Raw genomic sequence first — 25502 nt, forward strand, 5'->3', positions numbered from 1 at the left:
TGTACGAAACTAATAATTAAGCTTTACAATTTAGCCCCTTTTTTATATACTAAGCTTAATTTCTAAAATTTAACACCAAAATCATTCAATTCTCTATCGTGGCAACTTTTTAAACTTTAATAGTTTTTCAAATTAGCACATGGGTTAGCTAGATCAAGCTCCCATGATTCAATTTCCATAAAAATCAAAGAAAAATGGTTAGGGACTTACTTGCATTAAAGCCAAAAAGATTTAAAACCCTAGATATGGCATTTTTCCTCTTCTTATTTCTTTATATTTGGGTGGAGAAGATGGAATTCTCTCACTTCCCACCGAACATTCATATATATATATTAAGATTAAATGGTTAATTAGCATAATTAGCCTTACTTTAATTCAATAACATTTAATTTAATTAATTATTAATCATATAATCATATGGTCCAATTATATGAATTTTAACATGGTATAATTTTTGTTTGAACCTCGAGTTAATTGCAATTTAATTCCCCAATCCATTTACTAATTAAAAATCTATTGCGATTGGACTTTACAATTTAGTCCCTAAGCCTTAATTACTTCCAATTTTGGCTAAATGGATTAAAAAATTTTCAATTCAATATGATAACCCCATAAGTATATCTATTAAATATTTATGTACTCAATTTACGAAAACGAGATTCTGAAACTACTTTTTCCAACACCATTGGAAATTAGGTCGTTACGCGCTATGTCACTGGAGTTGGCCTCAATTTTCTTCACTTCGGCACCTTTAGGGGTATCACGAATTCCATGACCTCAGCGTGGTGATACCCACTCTGAATGATGATTTCCTCAAGCTCGATCCATTATCGACTCCTTACACTAACTCAATCACATTATTAGGTCCCTCATGGCGCCATTTGGCCAATTTGGGTCTCAAAAGGGCATAAAACTTATAAAAACCATTTTTTAATAACAAAAGTTAAAAATCGACAAAAGTAAAGAAAATACACCTAAATTGCCTGAGAATAAGCTCCTCTAGTGTAATGGAGAGCCTAATTTGATGTATCAAATTACGACAGATAAAAAAAAATGCTTTGAACCTAGTTTGTTGTTTATATGGTATTGAAGATAAGATTGATGAACATATTATTCTTAGTTGTAATTGGTTAGGTGAATATGGTATGAGGCTTGGTTTGGTCTTCAAGTGCTAAGGGATCAAATTCAATCATTTGACAAATGCTTATTAGAGTTGTTGCAAATGCCTTGTATGAGAGAGGATGTTAAATGCCTCGTGGATGAATTCTGAGTCGTGTTTATGCCCGATCGTCCTAACGATGAAGTTTCGTTCGTCTTGAATCAAAGAGTTATATTTGTTCAATGAAGGTGTTAATGGTTCATTTAAGGTTAAAAGGAAATGGTTGGTAAGGTATTTTGGCTAAGAAAGAAAGAAATCAAATATTAAAGGTATGGAATTTTCGGTTTAAGGTGGAATGGAAAGAAAGGCTTAAAAACAAGAATGAACCAACACTAAGGAAAATGTTGACCTGAATCTTATATGTCTTTAAGGTGGATGAAACGGATGTAAAAGGACCTCGACCCACTATCTATCAAAGATAGGAACCTCGGTATCAAATGAACGCCACACTTTGGGTTGAAAGTGATAAGTTCGATTTTTGCAAAGAGCAAGGTTGACGCCACTAACTAATAGATAAGCCAACGAGTCTTTGGACAAAATTCAAGAGAAGAGTTCTCTCAACAAATTGACAGCATTTCATTAAGGTTCAAAAAAAAAGTCCTTTACAAAATGAATTTAACAACTATTTATAAACAAATACTGAGCTAGCCGAATAGTCACATGAACTCTTAAGTATTAAGCAAATGAGTTCCTTTAATGTCAATGGATAGGTTCGGCTGAATGGGGAGCTCCAATAGTCATCTTCTAGATGGATAATTGAACTTGGAACTTGAGTAAATACATGGCAGCAACTACATTAGGTTGATGTGCTTAAAGGAGTTTATTTAATTGGCAACCATTGCTGAAAAATTACCAGCAATTAAGGAGATGTTGAGTAGTCACTTCAAGTGTGAAAACCAAGTTTTGAAGAGTCCTTGAATATGAACACCTTGAACCGAACAGCCAAGATGTATCCAAGAATGTGAAAGCAATAAATTAATTTGAATGGTCACTTAGGAAACTTCAAACAATGACCAACTTCATTTTCCCATTCATGCATGTGCAGTCCCTTTCATGTACCTCCTTTTAATACCTTTCATGCACCAAGGACGTTCATGGGTAATGTACCTGCAAGAACATTCATCAAATCAATCAAATACATGTTTAGACACATTAAATTAACACTAAAATTCTGCACATTAAATTCGGCACCTTAGGACATAATTAAAACAAGTAATAAAGTTGACACATTAAAACATGCATAAAAACATATTTATAGGTCAGAGGAATTAATGTGACTTAATAACATGTAAGAAAAACATATTTAACATGCTTATTTAAATTCGTCCAGATTTAAGACCAATTAAACAACAAAATTAATTGAGTGTAATAAACTAATTAAATGACGCAAATAATTAGTTCAACTACTATAATAAAGGTCTTAAAGATATTGAGCTGAAATTGAGCTGGTTCGAGCTCATTGAACTTGAAGGAGCTGGAAATGAGCTAAATGAAGCTCCACAAAAATAAAATTGAGCTACGTCCAGCTTGTAAAAACGACGAGCCTCGCTTGTAGGCTGAAACAATAGCCGTTCCCGGGGGCGGGTCGTATCAGCTAGGATTATTGCTATCACATCTAGAAAGCTAGGTGTGAGGCTACAATTGGAGGTGAGAAAATTTATTTGGAGAGAATTATTCGAATGGTTAATTGCTAGGTGACAATCAAGACTGATTCCCAGACTATTGTTTCAGATATTAAGAAGAGTCTAGATTGAAGATGGAGATTAAGGCCAATCCTTCAAGATTTTGATAAGCTAGTCATGCAACTTTCTTATGTGAAAGTCAATGTTATTAAACGAGAAGCCAATAGGGAAGCAAATTGGTTTGCTAAACAGAGACGTAGAGAGAGGCATATTTCTGGTTGTTTGAATCAGCTACCATCTTCCTTGGTCTTTATTCTTGGTAAGGATGGTTAACTAGCACCTCCATCTTTCTGATGTAAGGATCCAGGATAAGCTTAGAGGATATTGTGGCTTTCTCATGTTAGTTTATTTAGGTTATTTGTTTGATGTATTTTTTTAGTTTATCTAGGTTATTTGTTTGATTTTTTTAAACATTGTATGTTTGTTTGTTCTTTTTGGAATGAAAGTTTTTATAGCCAAAAAGAAAAAGAAAAACAGAAACATTCATTTTATAATTGTTATACCAACAAACAGAGAAAGCCAAAGCACACAACAAAATCATAGCTCAAGGAAAGCATAAGGCCTACAAGTCCCAAATATCTTGCATCACTTGGTGGCAATTGAGATGCAAGCCATGTAACTTTCAAAAATCAGATTAACTAAGAAGGATCCTGAAGTAACCCAGGTTATAAGGCCAACAAATTAACTATTAAAGAAAAAGTAAATTAGCCTAAAATAAGTGATCATTAACTTTACTATGGGCTACCCCCTTAATAAACAAGCTAACTATATAGGTATTGTTTCCTTTTCTCTCGCTCAACTCTTGTACACTCCTCTTTTGTTTATTTAAATCATTGGTTTTCTTTATTATCACACAACTGTTTTACTAAATTATCAGAAAATATTTGGAAGCTAAAACTTTGATATCTCCTTACTTATATTTATCATGCTAGAAATCTTCATTCTCAAAGTGCAGTTTGTCTAATCCACATTAAAATGAGGTAAACAATTGTTGACATGGCCTATCAATAAGGAGGAGATTCGACGGAGGTGAGGAGCATTTCACCCTTGAAGGATGGAGAGTCGTTGTTCTATGACGGTGAGGGAAGTTGTAAATGTTGGAAAGGAGGAAGGAAATGTTGAGGGGATTGATTTATGTTTTTAATAGTGAGATTGGAAGAGATCTCTATTATTCGAATGAGAGGGCTTATATACGTGGGATAGAAAGGACGCCGCGTGTTAACATTTCACGACAGCAAGGTTACATCTTGTTTCTTTATAGACATGGTGACGTGACCCAATAGGTCAGTGATGCGGCATTATAAAATGACTTAACAATTAATAGGTGTGGGGTGGGGCCTTAGGTAATTCTAACTGAGGTAGTCCATCGTTCAGTAGCATGGTATTTAAGAGGTGACATATGGAGCCATTTACCGAGATGGTATATCAAAAATATTAGTACAGGTGTCTCAATTAAAATTGTTTTCATATTGGTACGTGCTTGATTATTATCAATCATCTTATTTTGTTAGTGGGGATGAAATCGAAACATAAAAGGGACCTCATTTGAAAACACGAAATTCATGAGGGATATTTCAGTTATTTACCAGGAATTAAGCCCTAGTTTGTAAATGGTCAATTAGTTAAACTTATAATAATAATAAAGAATTTAAACAAAAAAAAGAAACAGGAAAAATCCCGCAAATTTCCGGGCGACTTCTCCAACAATTGGTGTTAGTTCCAAACTTTCAAACCCATCGCCGTTAGTATATATATATCCAAAACCTCCTTCACCGATAAGGCCATTTGAATCACGAAACACAGAAAAGCAAAATGAACATCTTCAGCAAAAAACCTAATCCCAAAGGTAACTTAATTCAGTGTACTTTTCTCACCTTAACCATTTTAATCTCTTGAATTTCGATCAAACGTCACTTGTTTTTCTTCTTCTGGAATCTTTTTTAAATCATCTTCAATTCAATGTTCATATCTTGGAACAATAAAATTTTACAATTTACATGATTCTAGCCATTTTTTTTAATCTTTGGTTATGGTTCGCGTTGATTTGTTAAAGCTTAACGATCATGGCTACTTATTTTTTATTATATATCTACACTTTATTTTTATTTTTTTGGATTTGCAGAGGCTCTTCGTGAGAGTAAGAGAGAAATGACGCGTGCAACTAGAGGTGACGTTTGATAATTTTCTCCGAACTTGGCCTTCTACCTTTTTATGATAAAATCAATTAAATTTATTTATGTATTTATTAAATTTACGAAGTTATAAATTTGATGACAATGATTCTGTATATATATTTTGGAATGGATCGTTGCATTAGTTTTACTTATATTTTGGAGTTGGATCATTGCTTTGGTCTGAAATTCGATATACTTTGTGGTCTTGACTCAGGTATAGAGAAGGAAATAGGAGCCCTGCAATCAGAGGTACATCCTGTTGCCAACTCATGATGGTCTTGTGAGGGTTTTTCAAGCTGACTCTGACCTGATTTATCTTAAGTTCAGGAAAAGAAACTTGTTGCTGAAATTAAAAGAACCGCTAAAACCGGGAATGAGGTATTTTTAGCTTTGTACTTTGATTGCATTTATGTCTCTCCTAGAGAGTTGATTGCTTTTATGTCTCTCCTAGAGAGTTGAGTGTCAAGTTCATTTGAATGCTTAAAGCTGTTTAAATTGTCCCCTTTCTCCCCATATGCATTGTGCAGGCTGCGACCAAAACTTTAGCCCGACAGCTGGTTAGGCTTAGGCAGCAGATAGCTAAGTTACAAAGTAGTCGAGCTCAAATGAGAGGCATTTCAACTCATACACAGGTGTATATCCCTCCCTCTTCTTTCCTCCGCTATTGCATGGTGTTATGGTCAGTTTGTTGCATAGTACTTCTAGTAATGCTTGTCTTTTTAATAGGCAATGCATGCTCAATCTTCAGTTGCCATTGGCATGAAAGGTGCCACCAAGGCAATGTCAGCTATGAATAAGGTCAGTTTATATAATATATATATATATGTTAATTTTCTTTTGACACATTCGATTTTATGGATCATATTCATCTTTGCCCTTAATAACCAGTTTTCCAAAATGTTCCTCTTAACTGTTGGTGGATATCTGTCTCTCATGTAGACTTCCATCCATACATCACTATATACGTTTATGTTATCATGGACTTCAGTTCTTACAATCATTCTCCCCGTTCAAAATAGTTCTTGATTCTTAAACAACTGATGACTGAGATTTCATTGCAGCAAATGGCCCCTGAAAAACAAGCTAAGATTATTCGGGAATTTCAGAGGCAGTCTTCACAGATGGATATGACTGTAAGATGATGCTTGATTTTTAGAATATTAGAAACGTGGAGATGAGTTCATGCTTGTGTTTTTAGTTCATATTCATAGAATTCAACAGTCTAGCATCCATGCTTGCAGACTGAAATGATGTCAGATGCCATAGATGATGCTCTTGACAATGATGAGGCAGAAGATGAGACTGAGGACCTTACCAATCAGGTGTGATTTTTTCCCTTCCATTTTTTCTGAGAAAAGAAAAAAGGGGATTTGGGGGATGGAGGGTTATATCATAAATTTTAGGTTTGGAGCTGATGGGGTAGATTAAAAAACTGGCGAAGTGATAGATTTTGGGTGCTTCTGTGGAGCTTAGACAAGCTTTCTTGGGCAGGACAATAGTTTGAAGTCCATTGTTTGGCTGTTGTAGCTTCCAAAGCAAAGAACTGTTACTGACCTTTGTTAATTTTCTTTTATTCAGGTTCTAGATGAAATTGGTGTTGATGTTGCCTCACAGGTTGGTATTTCACACTTTTCCCCTTTCTTCATTTTGGGATTTATTGTGAACCAATTATCATATTTTGTGCAACAGTCTGATGTGTATAAGTTTCTGCAGTTGTCATCAGCTCCAAGAGGTAGGATTGCAGGAAAGAACACTGAAGCCGTCAGCAGGTATTTTTCTGTCTTCTCCCTTGTCCTTCTCGATTGGAATGTTTTTTGCAGTTCAGAGACCCATGTGTTTGATGAAGATCCCCACCTTAGATTTGAATTTCATGCCCAACGATTTCCACCTTACTTGCAATAATAAGCTTTCACGTCATTGTGCAATGTGTGTGTATAAATAGGAGATCACCCAAATATTCTAAAAGCTGGGTCTCGTAAACAACTGTTTGAATTTGTTTCCTGAAAGAGAAAGCGTTCTCTTTTGTTTGATAATTTTTATTCCGTAATGCAGCTCGGGTGTTGATGAGCTCGAGAAGCGGTTGGCAGCTCTTAGAAATCCATGAACCAAAAATATAAAAGTTAAAACTCCAGGTTTTACTTCATTAAACCATTGAAGTTATTCCCTAGAATTATCATATCTGCAAGTTGGTAATTTTGTTTTGTAGATATGACAGTGATGATTCATGTTTCCACAAGGTAACAAATACCTCCATGTAACTTTGATATAATTGTGTATGGTATACATGTCGATACCGAATTTTCGATATTCTTCTACTAATATGGTACTGACTATGACTATCATGATACAAATGTTTGAGGAGTGCAGAATGCATAAACCTCAAACGTTACTTGTTAGTAAAATTTAACCATCAATTACAAAAGTTGATTTCGATTTTAAACAAATTAAAAGGAACACCAAAATAAACCAAAAAAGAGAATTAATCTAATAATTCAATTCAAAAAATTTCACGAATAAATTTTTTGAAAGATGTTGGTGAGAATAAAACGTCTACAATTGAGATTGTAAGTTATTAAAAACATCAGCTTGCAACTGATAATCTTCTCCATCATTTCCTTAACGAGAGGAGCTCAAAACTTCGAAGAGGGTGATTATCACGGCTACCTTTAACAGTGGCCGAACGGTTGGATGTTTTCGACTCGAAGGCAAGGAGTCTTTGTGTGGTAGACATGCGACTGCTACTTGAAACCTGTCGGTTTTGCGGAATGTCATTGGGTTCACTGGATGAACCAGGCCTGCTTGTTACTACAGCTTTCCTTGAAGTGCTACCATATCGAGAAGAACTGCATCTTTTATCTGAATCTGGGTGCTGAAAATACCAGACTGGAGATTAGAATGTCGGAAACTGCAGTCAAGGAAAATGGTAAGATAGTTTCTTTGACTGGAAGTTAAAGCTCACCACATGCTTTGACAAGGTTACACCCTCAGCAGTCTTGTGTCTAGAATGATCACGACGAGGACTAGGACTTGAAACATTTCTCTTAGAAAATGCTTCAACCGCACCGGAGAATCTATCCCGAATCTCTCTTCCCACTGAATGATTTCATCAAGAATGCATAGAGGTTAGTATAAATCATGATAGTTAAAGAATGGCCATCTTCTAAACCAAATAGTTGAGCAACAAATGTCTGAAGTTCCACGGAAAAAAAAGTATGATCATACGACTTAACGAGAAATCTAGTTCTTTTGAAACAAAGCAGACCTGAGATTCTTTCGGGTTTTTCAATGGCTGCTCCTGCAGCTAAACCTGCTCTTCCACTGGAATGCTGAAAAACAGATGCAAAAACTAAGCAATGCTCCTGAGATGACTGTAACTGAGTGCTAGAAGTTTATAAGTACTTACCCGCACTCGGGAGCTGCCACCGATCTGTGGGTACTTTAATACGGTCCAATCAAAGATGTAGTCAAACTGATAACCTACAGCAATACGATTTTCTTAACCGAATGAACAGAAAACAAAGAACTTGACATTCCATGGAGAAATAAGTTCAACAACATCCTCTGGTTTGAGTATGTGTGTATGTGTGCGAAAGAGTGACAGAATGCATAACCACAATGATGATAACTAACCTTCTCTTATAAACAAGTCTCGGAAAAGCCTCTTCAGATAGGAATAATCGGGTTTATCTTCAAACCGCAAAGAACGACAGTAGTGAAAATATGAGACAAACTCAGATGGATATGACTTACAGAGCACCTATTAAACACGCATAAACCAGTACTAATGAACAACGTAGCAAGAGTGATATCATAAAAATTAAATTTCTCAAAGGGAACCAATCTGTCGAAGGATGGGGCAAGTAAACATACCTCTATAGAAGTCGACACTTTCTTTTCGCTAATCTTATCATATTTTTGCTTTTTCGTGCCAGCTTTTAGCCCCTGCCAGGGAAGGCTGAAGCAAAGAAATGGTGCAAACTGAATCAAATTCAAAATCATTGCAAAGGAAAACTAAGAACAAAGATTCAGCAACAAGAAACAATATAAAACCATGAATGAAAATGAGATGGGGTGATCATATACACAACCTTCCTCTCAGGAAATACATAAGCACATAACCAAGGGATTCCAAATCATCTCTGCGGCTTTGCTCTGCCGATAAAATAGAAGAATGTATTAAAACAAAGTAACAAGTAAACTTTCATCTATGATATATGATTTACTGCTACTAGTTGAGTCGCAAAATAACACAACTTACCAATTCCAAGGTGAGTGTTAACACTTGCATAACGAGCAGTGCCTGTGAGGTTTTTGTTTTCTCTGCAGCAAAAGAATCCGATCAGTCATTTCGCAAACAAATGTATTTGGTTGCACCAAATATTCGGTATATCTTTACCAAGTAGGAACTTGATACAAAGAAAGTAGGCAATATGATATTCCTCGAATTGTACAAAATGCTAAGGCATTATAAGTTGCATCCATAAGTAAAGCAAAAACTGAGCTGAAAAACGTAGCTAGACCATGAAGTAACTTTCTTATCTAGTATCTTGACTTGATAGTCATGCATTATGATGAGAACTATACAATCTTGAGATCTTCAAGTTTCTGTATTAACAAGTCACCAAAAAGATAATCACCTATACGGGATGTGCTTATGAGTTTGAAGATCCCTATACTTCTTCGCAAGACCATAGTCAATGATATACACCTGTAGTAACAATAATGAAAAACCGACATCAGAATATTTCATACTTTTCAAGTGTAACAAAGTCCTATACGTAGAAATGAAATAATATTTTTATTGTGACCAGCAATTCAAATTTGAAAGTGGCTGTGCAAGCAGTGTAATGAGTACTGTATGTGCATGTTATGTTTGCCAAAAAAATATAATACAAGATAACTTTAAATACCTGATTTGCCTTGCGTCCTAGGCCCATCAAGAAGTTGTCAGGCTTTATGTCACGGTGAAGAAAACCTCTTGAATGCATATATTCTACTCTATTAATCTGAAAAAAAAAAAGAAAAAAAAGGTTGAAAAGGGAGAATATTATTAAAAAACTGAACTGATTCTTCATCATGAAAAGAATGTTATACTTACTAACTGATCAGCAAGCATCAACACCGTCTTTAATGAAAGTTTCCGGTTGCAGTAGTTGAACAAATCTTCCAAACTAGGTCCAAGAAGGTCAATTACCATGACATTGTAATCTGCCTCAATTCCGAACCACTTGAGGTGCGGAATACCCGCTGTATCAAGGAGAACCCTCAACAAGTTATTTAAGGATAAAAATAATTGCTTTCTAAAAATTTATCCAAAAAAACTAGCAACATTATTTCAAGATAAGACATCAACCTGCTAGCTTGACCAGGAAAAAAAAGTTAGTAATTTGTTCAACAATTGTTTAAAGACTAAGTTGATAGTGCGATAATCATGTGAAGGAAAGAAGGCCAGCTATTCACTTTCTAAACCAACCACTACCAAGAGCAATCGTAAATTGAATGAAGACTGGTTTACAAAGATATGAATCAAAGAAATTATGGCTTCCACAGAGCTTGCATGTTTTTCTCTCTTTTTTTCCCTTTCACATAATGGCATTAATGGAAGTGCAGTGGACAAGGCTACCAGAGAAGACCATAGTCAAGTTAGGAGAGTGAAGCACAAACATAGACTTACTTCCTCCTTGAAGAAGCATATACAATTTTGACTCGTAATGAAGCTGTGGATGCTTGGTCTTTGCAGATTCCTGCAAAAGAGGAAGAGAGAAACAAAGGGTCAAATTAGAAAATAAAATTAATGTTTTGTGCCCATCACTGTTATAATGATTAGGAATAGCAAATTTCCATTCTCTTCACAATCACACCTAAATGACACATTCTAACATGTAAAGATCACCATAACACTTCATTTCAAAGAGGCCAAAAAACATAAACTGCAGATTGGGAACACTTGGCAATTAGTATAAATTTGTGTAGAATTAGAAAACACTTTTTTCCCCTTCTTAGAATGGAAATCAGCAATAACAAATTGTCTTCCCCTTTATATACTTAAATGAAGAACCATATAAAGCTAAAGCAAGGCTGGATATATGAAAACATTCTCTTGAAACAATAAGCTTTCTTTACATAAATTTATAACTTTTTTGATTCAACACCGGTAGCAATGACTAATCCCCTCACTGCGAGTACTCTCAGAAAAAGTAAACGGCTAGCCATGAATTGTACTCCATTCCTATGAACGGAGATCAAATCCCCGACCACATGGTTAGGGATAAATGATCAATCACCACACCTCATGGTTTACAAATTAAATTAAACCACTTTTCCATTTTAAGAAAAAAAGGCAATCACTAAACTAAAGATCATATTTCTAATCTTCTTTTTTGGTCAGTGTCCAAAATTTAATGCATTTAAAGTCCAAAGCAAGGATAAGCCAAAAAATAATAATAAAGCTTGGTTTATTTATAGGTATTCAAGGATCCAAAATCATCATTATAAATACCAAAGCTAGAAGCAGACCAACAAAAGCACTATCTCAAGAAAAGATCACCATACCAGTTTGACAGCAACTTCCTCTTTAGTTTGCACATTTACCCCTTCAACAGAAACCCCAAAAAAATTAGAAAAAAGAAACCACAAAGCTGACGAAGAATTAAAGAAACAATACATATTTTCCATTAATAAGAAAAGGGAAGAAAGCCATCACAGGGCTTTGGGGATACCATACCTAAATAAAGCTCTCCAAAAGAGCCACTGCCAATCTTTCTTCCAAGCTTGAACTTACCACCAATCACATTATCCATTCTCAAGCCAAACAAAAACAAAACACTATCTTCAAAAGCTCAAGGGATTTACTAAATTGACAACTCCAAGCCTCCAACAGATCAACAAAAAAAAAGGGGGGGGGGGGCTGAGATTTTGACCAAAAGAAGAAGAAAAATGAAATCTTTTGAAGAAAAAAAGCTAAAAAATCAAAGGGAAAATTAGAGATTCATATCCAACTTCATCAACAACACAGTTTGAAATTGATAACAAAATCCCCAAAATTTTGAAACGGAAAACATAATTAAGGAGAAAAACGCAGCTACATTGACTTGAGAGGAAGCCGATGATTCAACTGGCAAATCCAAACGTCCAACTGTAATCAAATTATATAAAATAACGGTTGAAAAATCAGAAATGGCTGGAAATAATAAATCAGATAAAATAAAAACCAGAAAACAGTAAAGAAATTATTTTCAGGTGTTTAACGATGAAAATGGAAAAAAAATGAGAGAGAAAGAGAGAGAGAATATGAAATGAAAAGGAAAAGAAAAAACACAAAGTAAGAGAAGGAGACTTTTAATAGTTGTTTTTATAATATTGAAATTAAAGCATGAAATTTGCGTTTTTGTCTCAGTCTGACCCTTTCTTCTCAGTTTTATTTCTTCAAATAAAAATCAATTTTATGCGTTGTGTCTATGTCTATAGCCAACGATGTTAAGCTCCCTATCTTGGGCCTAGAGGAGTATTAGGAAGGGTGTCGATCTATTCAAGGAAGAACTTCATTGGAACGTTGGGTGTGATCAAGATGTTTTGATTTGGTAGGATTAATAGGTCCCTGAGTTTTCATTCTTCTCGATGTCTTCTCCTCCCCCTCCCTGAGATGGTCAATGATCTTATCAATTCGAAGTGTTTCAAAGAGTGATGTTCTCCACACATTCTTTAGCTGCGTGGAACACAAGATAATCTTGTGTGACACTTCTTGAAAGATGGATCTTACAATGCTTGCTCAGGGTAATCGTGGCTCAGCATCTCCTATAGGCAATGACCAGGATCAAAAGGGTTGGAAGCACTTGTGGACAACTTAAGGTGGTTCTAAGATGAAAAACCTTATTTGGAGGAGGGCTTGTCACTAAAAAGAACCCCTTGATTCATGGACCATGTGTCCATCTAGTAAGTGACACTAGTTGTATCTGTTAAGTGTTATTGTGATGCCTCTTTTGATTTGGTATTAGTGCAGTTATTCAAGATCATAATGGTGGCTCCGTGGTTGGTTTGATTGATTTCGTTGTCTCGACGTTTGTCCAAGCTACTGAAGCTCTTGCCATCCAAGCGGCATGCTTGAAGGCCAAAGATTGAAGATGGTCCATTACTATTTTTGAGTTTGTTTACCTTAATGCCATTGCTTGCCTCGACTTGGCTACCTTCTTTTGAATGTTGGGGCACCTCTACTTTTGAAGAAGACATCCATTCATTTTGCCTTTGTATTCTTGTAACTCTAAGAATTGTTGGGAGCTAGCATTTTGGTTTTGAGTCATGTAGGTTTGATTCCGATATTGGTGGCTAAGATAATTAAGTTTCGTAGTATCTCTGCTAGTATAAGTATGGTGGAGCGTATTGATTACAAGGGTTGTAATAGTAGGTTGCAAAGTTCTAGGTTAGTTGGGTTTCATGGATATTTTGGGTTTGTGCTTAGTTAATTTGATCGGCGGGAATTGTGGTTTTCAGGTTTATCATTAGAGAACTGTCACGTTGAGAATGAATCTATCTTCACCACACCAATTATTGATGGTAGATTTGGACAAAGCAAAAAATATAGTGAAGATGTATGACTCACCCCGTTTAGTATGGGGCGTAGAGTCATTGGATATGGTGGCCAAAGATGGAGTGAGAAAGAGTAGATGAGAGAGAGAGTTCATGTCAGAGAATAGGAGTGATGATGGATCTGTCTCTTCTGTCTACCTGCTTTGGGCCTTGCATACCCTTAGTCCCTTATCTTGAAGTGTCACGTGTCAAGTTATTATTGATGAGTCAAAGTCGAGTGATCTAATAGTATAGATTTAGATAGGGTGGCACTATGATGTACCCTGTGTTACTTTAAATAAGACATTATAATAAAAGTCTCTATGAAAGCTTCTTTTGAAGGATTTGTTCGCACAATTCATGAGCTTGCCTTTCTATTAGGACAATTGGGTGTAACTTGCTTCAATTGCTTTCTTCTCTCTATATTTATTATCTTAATCAATCACATTTTATCTATATTAGATATGTATAAGATGTGTCTGATGCAAAAGTAATAATTATTATTTTGAGATTATTTTTGTTTTTATATTTTATATAAAATCTCTTACAGCTGGGTGAAAAGCTTTAGTTATTCGAAGATGATGAAAATAAAGCCTGGTGAACAGCAAAGTGGCCTCGGTTGGAGCGTGCCTTAAGCTGGATGGGTGAAGGTGAACTTTGAAGGATCGGTGGATACGTTATTGCCCCATGCTGCTGCGGGAGGGGTGATAAGGGACAGTCAAGGCACTTGGCTGGTAGGATATGGCCGACACGTTGGCCAAGCCTCGGTCTTGAAGGCAGAATTGCAAGCAATTTTTTATTGGCTGCAATTAACTTGACGCAAGGGATATAGGCGTGTCTTGCTTGAATCGGATAGTCTTGAAGCAGTTCAGTTGATTAATGCGGCTGAGCACGGGAGCAATGTTATTTCTCTAGTGCGGAATATTCGAGCTTTGCTGCATCGTCCACGGGAGGTTCAGGAAGCTCAAGCGGGAACAGAATATGGTGGCTGACATTGTTGTGAAATCAGTGAAGGGTGGCTCAATGTTGGCGTTGCTGCAGGTGTTTGAAATGCCAATACCAGAGGCTTGGACCGCTATATGCATTGATATGCATGGCTGCTAGAGGCTGCAGTGTATCCTATCTTTTGTCTCAATTTCTTTTTTCAATTTTTATTTAAGAAATTTCTAATAATAATGAACAATTTCAATCTTGGGTTTTCCCATTTTAAAAATTAAAAAAAAAAAAGAAAAGAAAATATATAATGAAATTAGTGGGAGGGTTCTCAAATTTGACTCAGTCCACATGGGATCATCATGTTCCTCATTCCTTAGTACGGTGCTATAATTTATTGATAATAATTGAAAAATATATGCTGAATTTTTTTTAATTTATGTTATACAATAAATAATATTTTATTATAAACTTTGGCCTTTGGAGATTTTGGCCTATTTTTTCAGTGCAAGTTGAAACTTTGAAACTGTAAAACAAAATATGAATTTGGGTTTGATTCTCAACGTTATCTTATTTTCTTTATGCATATTTATTAATATATGATTGATTAGAGATGTAAGACTTGTGATTAAAAAAATGTAAAAACATAAAATAGAGGAAAAAAACTATAGAATAACCTTGCTTAAACAATTGGATTCGATTTAATATTTAATCATAAATTAAAGTGATTAAATATATACAATTAACTTGTCGATTGAGTCTTAATTCGATTGGCATGGATATTGTTATTAGTACAGGAAGTCGCGGGTTCAAGTGTGGTGATTTAGATTCTATGTTTAGGGTTTTTTTAAGGCATTTTCTTCATTTGCTTTATGGTATAGTTTCTGTGTTTGGACCCCCCACTTTTGTGATTGTTGGAGATTTTCCCTTTGTAAGTTCCTGTATCTCTCTCAATGAATGCCATGAATGTAGAAAAAAGGTTGATAGAGTTATTGTTTTTTCTTCAATTTTCTTTTTAATTCTAATCTTGCCCCAAAAATAGAAACATCTCCATGTGAGCAGATTATTAGATTCTACAATGTCTGTTTGCAGGTGCTCAACAATCCTCAATCAATTCAATCAAAATTATTGATTAAATTATAAAAAGGAAAATTTTAAAATATATATTTTTAATTATTTTCCCCTTATTTGCAACACCATACATTTCTCTTATTTTTAATCACTAATTAAGCAATCCAAAATAACATCTTTCATATTTTTAATTATAAATAAATAAATAAAATTAAGATGAAAATGTGAAGGAAATAGATGTTATGAATGTTGTTGTGATGATCATCTTCAGCTAATATATATGTATTGTGGATGATGGTGTAGAGCCTTTCAATCACTCACATTTCACTGTCACATCCATATAATTTACTGCACCCACTGGACCCCCATTTTGATAGAATCCTAAGCTGAATTAAGGAAGGGGGAAACATCAGAAATAATGATTTCCCTGTAAACATGTTTATTTTTAGTACAGTAAATTACTACTATTATTATTTTTATACTAATTACAAATAAACGTGCCGTACATTTAAAAGAGGCCCAAAATTTTATTATTGCCCAAAATGCAATAAAATCAATCCGCCAGGGAACGCGGCCCACTGTTAACCACAAAGCCGAAACATGATCAGAGCATTAGAAAGACAGCATCAAAGGACAGCAATGGAGGATTCATCTCTCTCTCTCTCTCTCTCTATATATATATATATGGGCTTCAACCACTGGTGTGGGGAAAAAGCCCACACTGCTGCATTGATCCACCTTTGCTGTATGTGCTTGGTTACACCTACTAAGGTTTTTAAAATTAAATAAGTGATTGAAGGAATAAGATATTCATTGATTTCAGTTTGGTTGCTTGAACAGATGGTTTTTGTTTTAGTTAAATTAATTACAATATGTTTAAATTGGATTAGATTAATCAGTTGAATCAAGAATCGATTCATGTATCAATTTGGAGAATAGCTTTAAACCAGTTAAATCGGTTAAAAACTTGTTAAACCGACAATTGAATTGACTTTTTTAAAATTTTTAATAATTTTTTAATCGAACAAGTTGAACCAATCTGATTCTAAGAACATTGATAAATTATAATAGAATTTGTAAAAGAAATTTTAAAAATAAAATAATATTAAAAAAATAGATTCAACCAATTTTTTAACCCAATTCAACATATTTCGAAGGGTTGTAGTTAGCTCAAAAGCTAGTTCAACCCTTTGTCTAGATTGATGTGTTGTCCAATCTTCGATCTAATCGACCTGTTTGGTCTGGTTCCAGCAACCATCAACCTTTCACTCAAAAGAGAGATAAAAATGATCATTTGGCATAAGTCAATTTTATTCGTTTATTCAGTTGTGGTCTTACTTATTTCGGTTGATTGTTAGTTATTAAAATTTATTACTGAACGAATTAACTTATCTCACTTAATATATATTATTTATTTTTTATATATAATTTATAATTTAAATGGTTAAAATATGTTGTTAGTCCTTGTACTTTGATAAAATTTGAAATTTAATCCATGTACTTTAAAAGTTAAAATTTCAATATCCATATATATTATTTGAAAATCTTAGTCCAATTATTAAAATAGTAAATATTTTCTATCAAAATTTTGGTTAGGGTGTCCTCACATGGCGTGTCATATAATTGATAGAAAATAAACATGTTCACAAATTTTGACAAAATTACTAACGAAGATAATGGTTGGACTAGGATTTTAAATTTAAAAAAAGGATCAAATTTTTATCATATGTACGAGGACTACCAACATAATTTAACCAATTTAAATATATCTTCACAGCTAACATATACATATTTTATCATATGTACAAGTATATGTTAGAAGTGGAAGTAGATTTTTTTCCTAGGCATTTTGATCAAGTTCGAATTCTAGAGTCGTTATTATTGGGAGGGTTTTACCTATACCACTTCCGATCCGAATAGGACTATGTTCAAACCGTAAAAATGGATGACCCTATAGTTATAAAAAAAATTCATGAATTTGGGCATCTAAGATGTCTAGAATTCAATCACGAGCTAGTGTGATTGGTGCATCCATCAATTATTTTTATATATATATTAAAGTACTTGAGACATCTGTATATTATACGAGCCGAATTAAATTAATTCATTTATTATTAAATAGATCAATTAAGTCCTATATTATTTTAAAAATTAAATAAGTCTAAATTCTATTAAAATTAACATTTATTATATAAAAATGTCTTAAAATTATTATTTTATATTGTAATTGATTCCCAACAAAAAATTTATTTATAAACCCATAAAAATTTTAAAATATTAACAATAAATATTAATTCTATTTCAATTTTACCCAATAAAATTAATGTATTTAATAATAGAATAACTACATATCTAGAGACAAGAAAACCACCCAAAGAGTCCCAACAAGCTGGTCTTTCAGTAAGAAATAGTTTTAATTACAGAAACCTGCCGGCCTAATTGTAGGCAACGAGCAGATGAAAAATATTCATCCTTAAACCCCCATCCTTTTCTTGGTTTTATGTTTACTTTTAGTGATTCCTAATTGAAATTAAGTTAAGATGAAGGGTCTGCATTGCCAATTAAGATTGAATATATATGAAAATGGAATACGAAGGAATTGAAAATTACAACAGAAAGTAGCCAGGTAGCTATCGAGAGATATGGGATGTCCAAGCCGAAGCTGTAAACAAGCTAGTATCTTTCCATCCAAGCCTAAGTGTTCCATCTCCTTGTACAAGCCTATACCCATGAGCCGGTGGGAACATGTTCAATATCAGCTGTGCTTGTGCCATCGAGTTGCTGCTCATCGGCACCTGCACGAAGCTATTTCTTGCTGCTAGTTCACTTCTCCATTGCTTCATCTTATCTTCCCCACTTCTCGCTGGCCCTCCTATTGCCAATATATTGTTTATTTCCCTATACAATAGGCAATGCTCGATGTGATGCCTGTTGGGGTCATCAGCTGCTAGGTATGCTCCTAGTGAATCAAACATGGTGGAATAATAATGGAGAGACCCCACAAAACGGTCCAAGAACGATCCACCATGGGACAAGTCTTGTTCCACCAATGTGATTATCCTTGGACCTAATTGCTCCATCAGTCTCATTGTCTTCCAATCGGGTCCCGTAGCGTCGTATAGTGAATGTTGTAGCCAGTGAATAGCTAATGTCTCCCCTCTTCGGAGTCGAACCATCGTGATGTCGATTTCCCCGAATTTCTTCGCGATCGGGTGGAATTCGAACGACATTCCGAGTCGTTTAGCGAAGTTCGAGAGTTGCTTACCTGTCTCCGTCAGAAGCTCCATCGAACTGCCCATGCCAGTCATCGTGAGATGCGGAGGTCCTTCCATACGCGTGGCTAAGATATGGAACAAAGCCGGCCATTGCAAGCCTTGCATGATATCAAGGTCTATGATATGAACCCTATCACGTCGATGAAATGCTTCGAGGATGGCTTGGTTAGAGGTGAAATGAGCGAATTTGATAAAGGGAGAGACATTGTTGAATGCTTGAAAAGCACAATGAACGGTTTTGTAGTTAATCAAAGGAGAACATATCCCTAACCATGAATTAATAACCCTACTAGACATGGCCTTAGCGAAATAAGCAACGACCCTTTCAGCACAAGAAAGAGCATAAGGAGAAGCCATTTGGGTTAGTTCAAGCAACATTCGATGAGCTTCCCCAAGGTTGTCAATGGAGATAGCTACAGCACACTCTAAAAGCAGCGTTATCAAGCTTAAACCTTGCTCGTCTAACCTACTTAACCCTCTATCATTCCCTCCATTAACGTTGCTCCATTGAAGCTCGTCAAAATCACTACTCGTTACAGTTTTCCTTGGCCTGAAATCACCCAGAAGCGATGGAGGGAAGCTATCCTCGCATAACATTGGTATATCAGCAGGTGCCTGCAAGGTTCTGCTATGGTGATCATCAGTATCTGTATTTTGAGCTGGCAAGTCATCAATGAGCTTCTTGGTAACTTGTTCGACCCAATCGGAAAGCTCATTTCTCTCCAAGTTTATGCAACGATTTTCAAGATTTTGCCTGGGGATGGAGCTGACAGCAGCAGCAGCAGCAACACTAGTAGTTGGGAACCCAACAGAGGCGAAATCCCATATAGGTTCACGATGAGGCTGGATCATATCTAGAGTCGCATGAACCACTTCGAATCCTCCTTTCATCATTGAAAGATGAAGCAAAAAGGGGGACCAAACAGAGAGAAAAATTAGAAGAGGGGGTGTGGGAGGGTGTTAAGGAAAGGTGGATGCCATTTTTAAAGGGGAAGGATGATCAAAGAAATGAGCGAAGACTAGAGCATTTTGGGACATTGTTTAATGCTACAGCGCGGCCGGCATAGCCAGGACACGTAAATGAAGACAACAAGCTAAATGCCAAAGCAGACGTCATTTTGGTAGTGAATATATATAAAATATATATTCAAGCTATGAAAGCATAATTTAAGTTAAAAATGGTATACATATGAATATATATATATATATATCACAATGGAATTGCTAACTAGAGGAAGGTGGAATATTTGCATAGATGTAGAAGGAAGAACTAACCATTTTAAAACTACCAATAAAAAAGAAAATCATGGCTCATGTGTTATATATTAAATTACTATATTAATTCGTATTTATTGATAAAAAAATTGAGGAATAATTAGGAAAGATTTTAAATAAATTTATTTAAACATAATTAATATTAACAAAATAAATATCAAATATTAAATTTAAGGTTTTAGAGTTTAAAATATTAGATTTATAAGTTTTAGGATTTTAGCACTTATTTATTATTAATTATTATTTAATTATATTTAAATAAATTTATTAATATTTATTTATAATATTCAAAAAAATTAATCCGAACATTTAAGCAACCATTTTAGTTAAATTTTAATTATCTAGAGTGCCTAAAAGTTAATATAGAATTGAATATATACAAGATTTTTCTTCTAGGGTTTTTTTAATAGGAAAAATGCATAGTTGGAAAGAGCGAGTAATCATCTAATAAGTAATTTATTAAGAATTAACTTGAAAACCATTAATTAAATTGGTATTTTCTTTTTTTCTTTTTGTGTATAAGATATCAATAAAAAGAATCAGATTAAATCACTAATATTCAACGAATTCTCTGCAAATAGTTGCAAATCTTTATTCCAGTCAAAGCCAATTTTACAATGCGATTAGCTTTTATGTTTTCTTCTCTAAGGATATGAATAAATTCTCATTGAACCATCTGTTGAATTTGCCTGATAAGTGTTGAATAAGAAGGCCTTGTAAACGTTTCTTTAATGGACAATATAACCTCCATGTTATCCGTTCGACTTAACACTTTGTCCCATTTCCTATTTCGAAGAATAATCAATCTATCTAGAATACCCCATAATTCAACATTGAATACAAAACATCACCCCAACTTTCTATTAAATCCAAGAATTCACTGAACATAATGATTCTTCAACACTCCACCTGCAGCCTAATTTGAGATTTGTTAAGTACTTGGATTGGTGTTGTTAATTTTTGTACTAACAGTTAATAAATTTTAGGTATTTTAGATTTTTTTCTATTTTCTTGAATTTTTATTATTATTTCTATAATTTTTTTAATAATTTATATATTTAAAGATTTGAAGATGTTATTTTTTTAGGTTTAAGGGAGTAAAAAGTCCTCAAACTTAAAAAAAGAAGAAGAAGCAATTAAGCCCCTTTTTTTTTGCACTCAATTGAGCACTTGAACTTTCAAAATACATTAAAAAGGCCCTCAAAATTCTTCAAAAAAAGAAATTAAGCCCCTAATTTTTTTCACTCAATTGGATACTTGAACTTTAAAAATGTATAAAAAAAGACCCTTAAATTTTTTTCAAAAAAACAATTAAGCGCCTAATTTTTTTCACTCAATTAGATACTTGAACTTTAAAATGTATAAAAAGACCCTTAAATTTTTTCAAAAAATAATTAAGCCCTGCTCTTATTAAAAGTTAGAAAAATTAATAAATAATAAATTTTAGAAAAATTAATAAATTTTAATAAAATATAAAATATAAAAATTAGAATTTATTAAAATTAAAATTTTTTATAAACATCTAAAAAATAAAATATTGTAAATTTTATAAAATCATAAAAAATAACAACCCTAGTTTTTTTAATTAAAGTAATCACGTGTCGCAACACAATGTGACATGTAGCAAAAATGATAAAAAATAAAATCAATAAAAGTTATAGAAAATTATAAAATGCTTCTTTTGGTATGATAATTTTTATAAAAAAATTACGAAATTTATATTTCTTTACATTTCGTATAGTTTTCTTACAACTTTATAAAATTTTATAAATTTTTATATTTCTACATATTTTATAATTTTTTACGATTTTATAAAATTTTACAATTTTTATTTTTATGATTTTTATATTTTTTTCTAATTTTAATATTTGAATTTTTATTAAAATTTAATAATAATTATAGTTTTTATTGATTTTAATTTTTTATAATTTTTTCTATTTTTAATAAAAACAGGGCTTAATTGTTTTTTTTAATTTTTGAGGGTATTTTTGATGCATTTTGAAAGTTTAAGTATCAAATTGAGTGCAAAAAAAGTAGGGGCTTAATTGCTTTTTTGGAATGGGTTTAAGACCTTTTTGATGCTTTTTGAAAGTTCAAATACCCAAATGAATACAAAAAAAAGAGTAGAAGCTTAATTGTTCTTTTTTTTTTAAGTTTAAAGGCTTTTTTGCACCCTTAAATCTATTTTTTATTTTCAAATAATGTCTTAATTTGAGGCTGCTAGCCTGCCACATGACATTATGTCATTGATTGTCAATGTCAAATCACGAAGTTAATTCAAGGAATAATGCAGGTTTGATCCTTGAAAACCATGTTGTTTAATCATGAATCTTTGAAGAATTAATTTCTATAAATTGTAAAAAACAATTATGGCTTAATATAATATTTGGTATTTGAACTTGACACTTTTTATTAATTTGGTATCTAAATTTAACATTTTTTTCTTAATTTGGTACTTAATCTTTTTTGGGGGCCTATTTTGGTACTTGAACTTGACTCTTTTCCCTAATTTGGTACTTAATCTTTTTTTGTTCGATTTGGTTCTTGAATTTGTTAAACGTCTTACAAATTACTCCAATATACTAACAATGTTATTTTTTATAAGATAGCGAAAATAATCAATGAATGACCGACATGTGATGATAAAATGATATTTTTTTGTATTTTATATGTTCAATGACTTTTAGTTTTATTGATTTAATTATGTTATTAATTAAAAATAATGAATTTCTTTTAATTCAAAATTTTAAAACTCTTTTCTTTTCTCATTTAACATTAATTAGTTAAGCATAACTCAATACCTATTTTTTTTTAACGTGAATTTCCTCTAACACCGACAATATTTTGGTAGCATAACAAAATTTTTAACACTGTTAGTGTTTTTACATAATTTGTATAACATTTAATAAATTTAGGTACCAAATTGTGTAAAAAAAATTAGATATCAAATTTAAAAAAAAAACAATTATTTTAATTATTTTTTTTGACACAATACTTAAAATTACCTAAAGTATGAGAATAATGCGCTTCAACGCACTCAAACCTTTATCCTCCTGCATTGACAACAATACCTGTTCTAATCAAGTTGAGAGTCAATCGGCTTTAATTAAATTTATTAACAACTACTGACTTCATAATGTATACAATATTAAGACATAAAATATAATCAAAATCTTAGTTCATGAGGGTAAAATTCAATTAGGGTTTGAATAACTTAAAAAGTAATAATGATTCATGGTTTGGTTAATGATAATGACACATGTTGGGGCCGACGGGGTGAAAGCCACATCAATAATGACACATCAAGACTCAAAAGTTAATACACAAATTAATTAGGTTTATATTTCTATATATTATTAATAAATTAAATAATATTATAATATCAAATAAGTTGATTTTTAAAAAAGTAAAAATATCTATTACAATTAAATAATTTAATACAAATCGGGTTTATATCCTAAGAAAAATAAATTAAATGTTTTTATATATATACAGGCATATGATTTGTTTATTTTTTAATTTTAAAAAATATTTTAATTCTCTATTTAATTTTTCGTCTCTTTTAATCCTTAAGTATTATTTATTAAATCACCTCAAATGTATAAAAAGTTAACGTCTACATGTGTGTCACGTTTGCAATTAATTAATTTTTAAAATTTTAAAATAATTTTTTATATTTAAAAATTAATTGATTACTAATGTCGGATGCCACATCAACAAAATTAACAGACGCTAATTTTTCTATCTATTTGGGGTGATTTGGCAAACAATGCATATTTAAAAAGAGGTAGAAAATTAGATGGAGGACTTTTTTTATAAAATTGAAGGTCAAATAAGTTATTATGTCTATATATATTATATTACTTTTGACATTACTGTAACTCTAAATTTAATTAATGGAGATTGGGTTTTATTTTATTTTATTTTACCTTATTTAAAATAGTTGGAGGTATGAAGGTGTAAAGTTTGAATTTAAGATTAGATAATAACTAATGATTTTTCATAATTAAGGGTGGGATTGGATGGGTAGTACGTTTACCTGCGGTTAGTGTAAAAATAACGGTAATGATAAAATTAGATATTATAGCGTGAGACAAAAAGTAAGATAAATACATTGTCCCGCCCAACCCTGTCCATCCAAATCCATACTAAGAACACAAGAATGAGTAAAAGAAATAAAATGAAAGATGGAAGGAAGCTGTCTTTGATAGGAAGGGGTCAAATGATATTACAACCCCTTTCCATCAACAACAAAGCGCCAAATCCCTTCAAGTTAACAACCTCGCCTGCTTCATATTTTTTAGTCATGCCACACCCAAACAAGTGCTAAAGGCTAAACCACCCCCATTCACATGATGAGGTAATGATTAGCTTTTTTTTTTTTTGTGGTTCCCCTCTTTTTTTAGTAGAGCTTGCAACTCATCGAATTTCGGGCCACAGAATACTACCAAGATAATAGTAATCGTTCCAATTGAAAAGACATTTCCTTTGACATAACATCAAGGATTTGGGTACATGAAGGTTTTAGAGGATGAGAGAATCTAGTGATATTTGGGCAGAGTTTTGGTGAAGGTGTTGGTTTCTTTGGTAAAAAAGAAGGAGCTTTATAAAGACGAAGGAGTTAGTGAGTGATTTATTTGGATGCGATTGAGTATGAATTGATTAGTGTTATAGGCTTGAAATTTTAGTCTGGCAAATCGTATGGTCTTAAATAATTTTTTGAGTTCAAATCCGCTTAAGTTAATTTTATTTTTGAAAAATCTGAAAAGAAGAAATAAACTCAAAAGAGAAAGAAATCAGGAACGAATGGAAAAGTCACATGAAGAATAACGCATACCAAGTGTTTGAGTAAATGATGTGATTACAAATGGAGGAAAATATCTTTTTATAATTGAGCTCTTTCAGATTCAACAGTATAGATCAAATTACATCAACAGCTAAGAAAACTCTATCCATCTTTAAAGTTAATTTAAAGTTCCTATCTAATTTTATTGGAGTGCTCAAGTGAATCTTGACTCCCAATTGACTTTCATAGAACGTTTTATGTGTAAAGGTCACGAGCTTTAATCCACGGCCTGTAACACCAGAATAGAATCAATGGTAACTGATGGTGAATTTTATTAGATGCTATAGAAGTAATTCATGAGTAGATCTTGACATGATCATGTGAAGGCTAACGTGATGGACATGCAAGTGTCTTTAGTTGGCCGAATTCTTATGCGAGTGAGTAGTGTTGAACAGCCTATGTAAACATAAGGTGTGATCCATGTTCGTGATCGAAATTGATTTGGCGGTTTATGTAGCGAATGTCCGACAACAATGGACTGCAATATTTCAATGGGTCATCAGCTTCCCTTTGGTGCTGTCATCT

At 33.1% G+C, this 25502-nt stretch overlaps 3 protein-coding genes across 3 annotated transcripts; 1 reads left to right on the forward strand and 2 right to left on the reverse strand.

Annotated features, from left to right (window-relative positions):
• Positions 1-4509: 4509 nt before the first annotated feature.
• On the forward strand, positions 4510-7322 carry LOC105767891 (vacuolar protein sorting-associated protein 2 homolog 3). The gene is made up of 11 exons (XM_012587461.2): positions 4510-4687; positions 4964-5008; positions 5230-5264; positions 5343-5393; positions 5543-5647; positions 5742-5813; positions 6077-6148; positions 6257-6337; positions 6594-6629; positions 6729-6784; positions 7068-7322. Exons 1-11 carry the CDS (start codon positions 4654-4656, stop codon positions 7117-7119), a joined length of 639 nt encoding a protein of 212 aa, XP_012442915.1. The 5' UTR covers positions 4510-4653; the 3' UTR covers positions 7120-7322.
• Positions 7323-7477: 155 nt separating this feature from the next.
• LOC105767883 (casein kinase 1-like protein 6) lies at positions 7478-12724 on the reverse strand. The gene is made up of 14 exons (XM_012587450.2): positions 11740-12724; positions 11568-11608; positions 10690-10759; positions 10114-10262; positions 9926-10021; positions 9653-9723; positions 9274-9335; positions 9104-9167; positions 8886-8970; positions 8646-8772; positions 8419-8492; positions 8278-8341; positions 7975-8108; positions 7478-7884 (listed from the first exon to the last, which is right to left on the reverse strand). The coding sequence occupies exons 1-14, from the start codon at positions 11813-11815 to the stop codon at positions 7624-7626; spliced, it is 1374 nt and encodes a 457-aa protein (XP_012442904.1). The 5' UTR covers positions 11816-12724; the 3' UTR covers positions 7478-7623.
• Positions 12725-18131: 5407 nt separating this feature from the next.
• LOC105767871 (protein SCARECROW) lies at positions 18132-19818 on the reverse strand. The gene has a single exon (XM_012587441.2). It carries the CDS (start codon positions 19748-19750, stop codon positions 18212-18214), a length of 1539 nt encoding a protein of 512 aa, XP_012442895.1. The 5' UTR covers positions 19751-19818; the 3' UTR covers positions 18132-18211.
• Between the last annotated feature and the right edge of the window lie 5684 nt (positions 19819-25502).

The sequence above is a fragment of the Gossypium raimondii genome, chromosome 7, assembly GCF_025698545.1.
Source record: "Gossypium raimondii isolate GPD5lz chromosome 7, ASM2569854v1, whole genome shotgun sequence".
In the NCBI taxonomy this organism is placed as follows: domain Eukaryota; kingdom Viridiplantae; phylum Streptophyta; class Magnoliopsida; order Malvales; family Malvaceae; genus Gossypium; species Gossypium raimondii.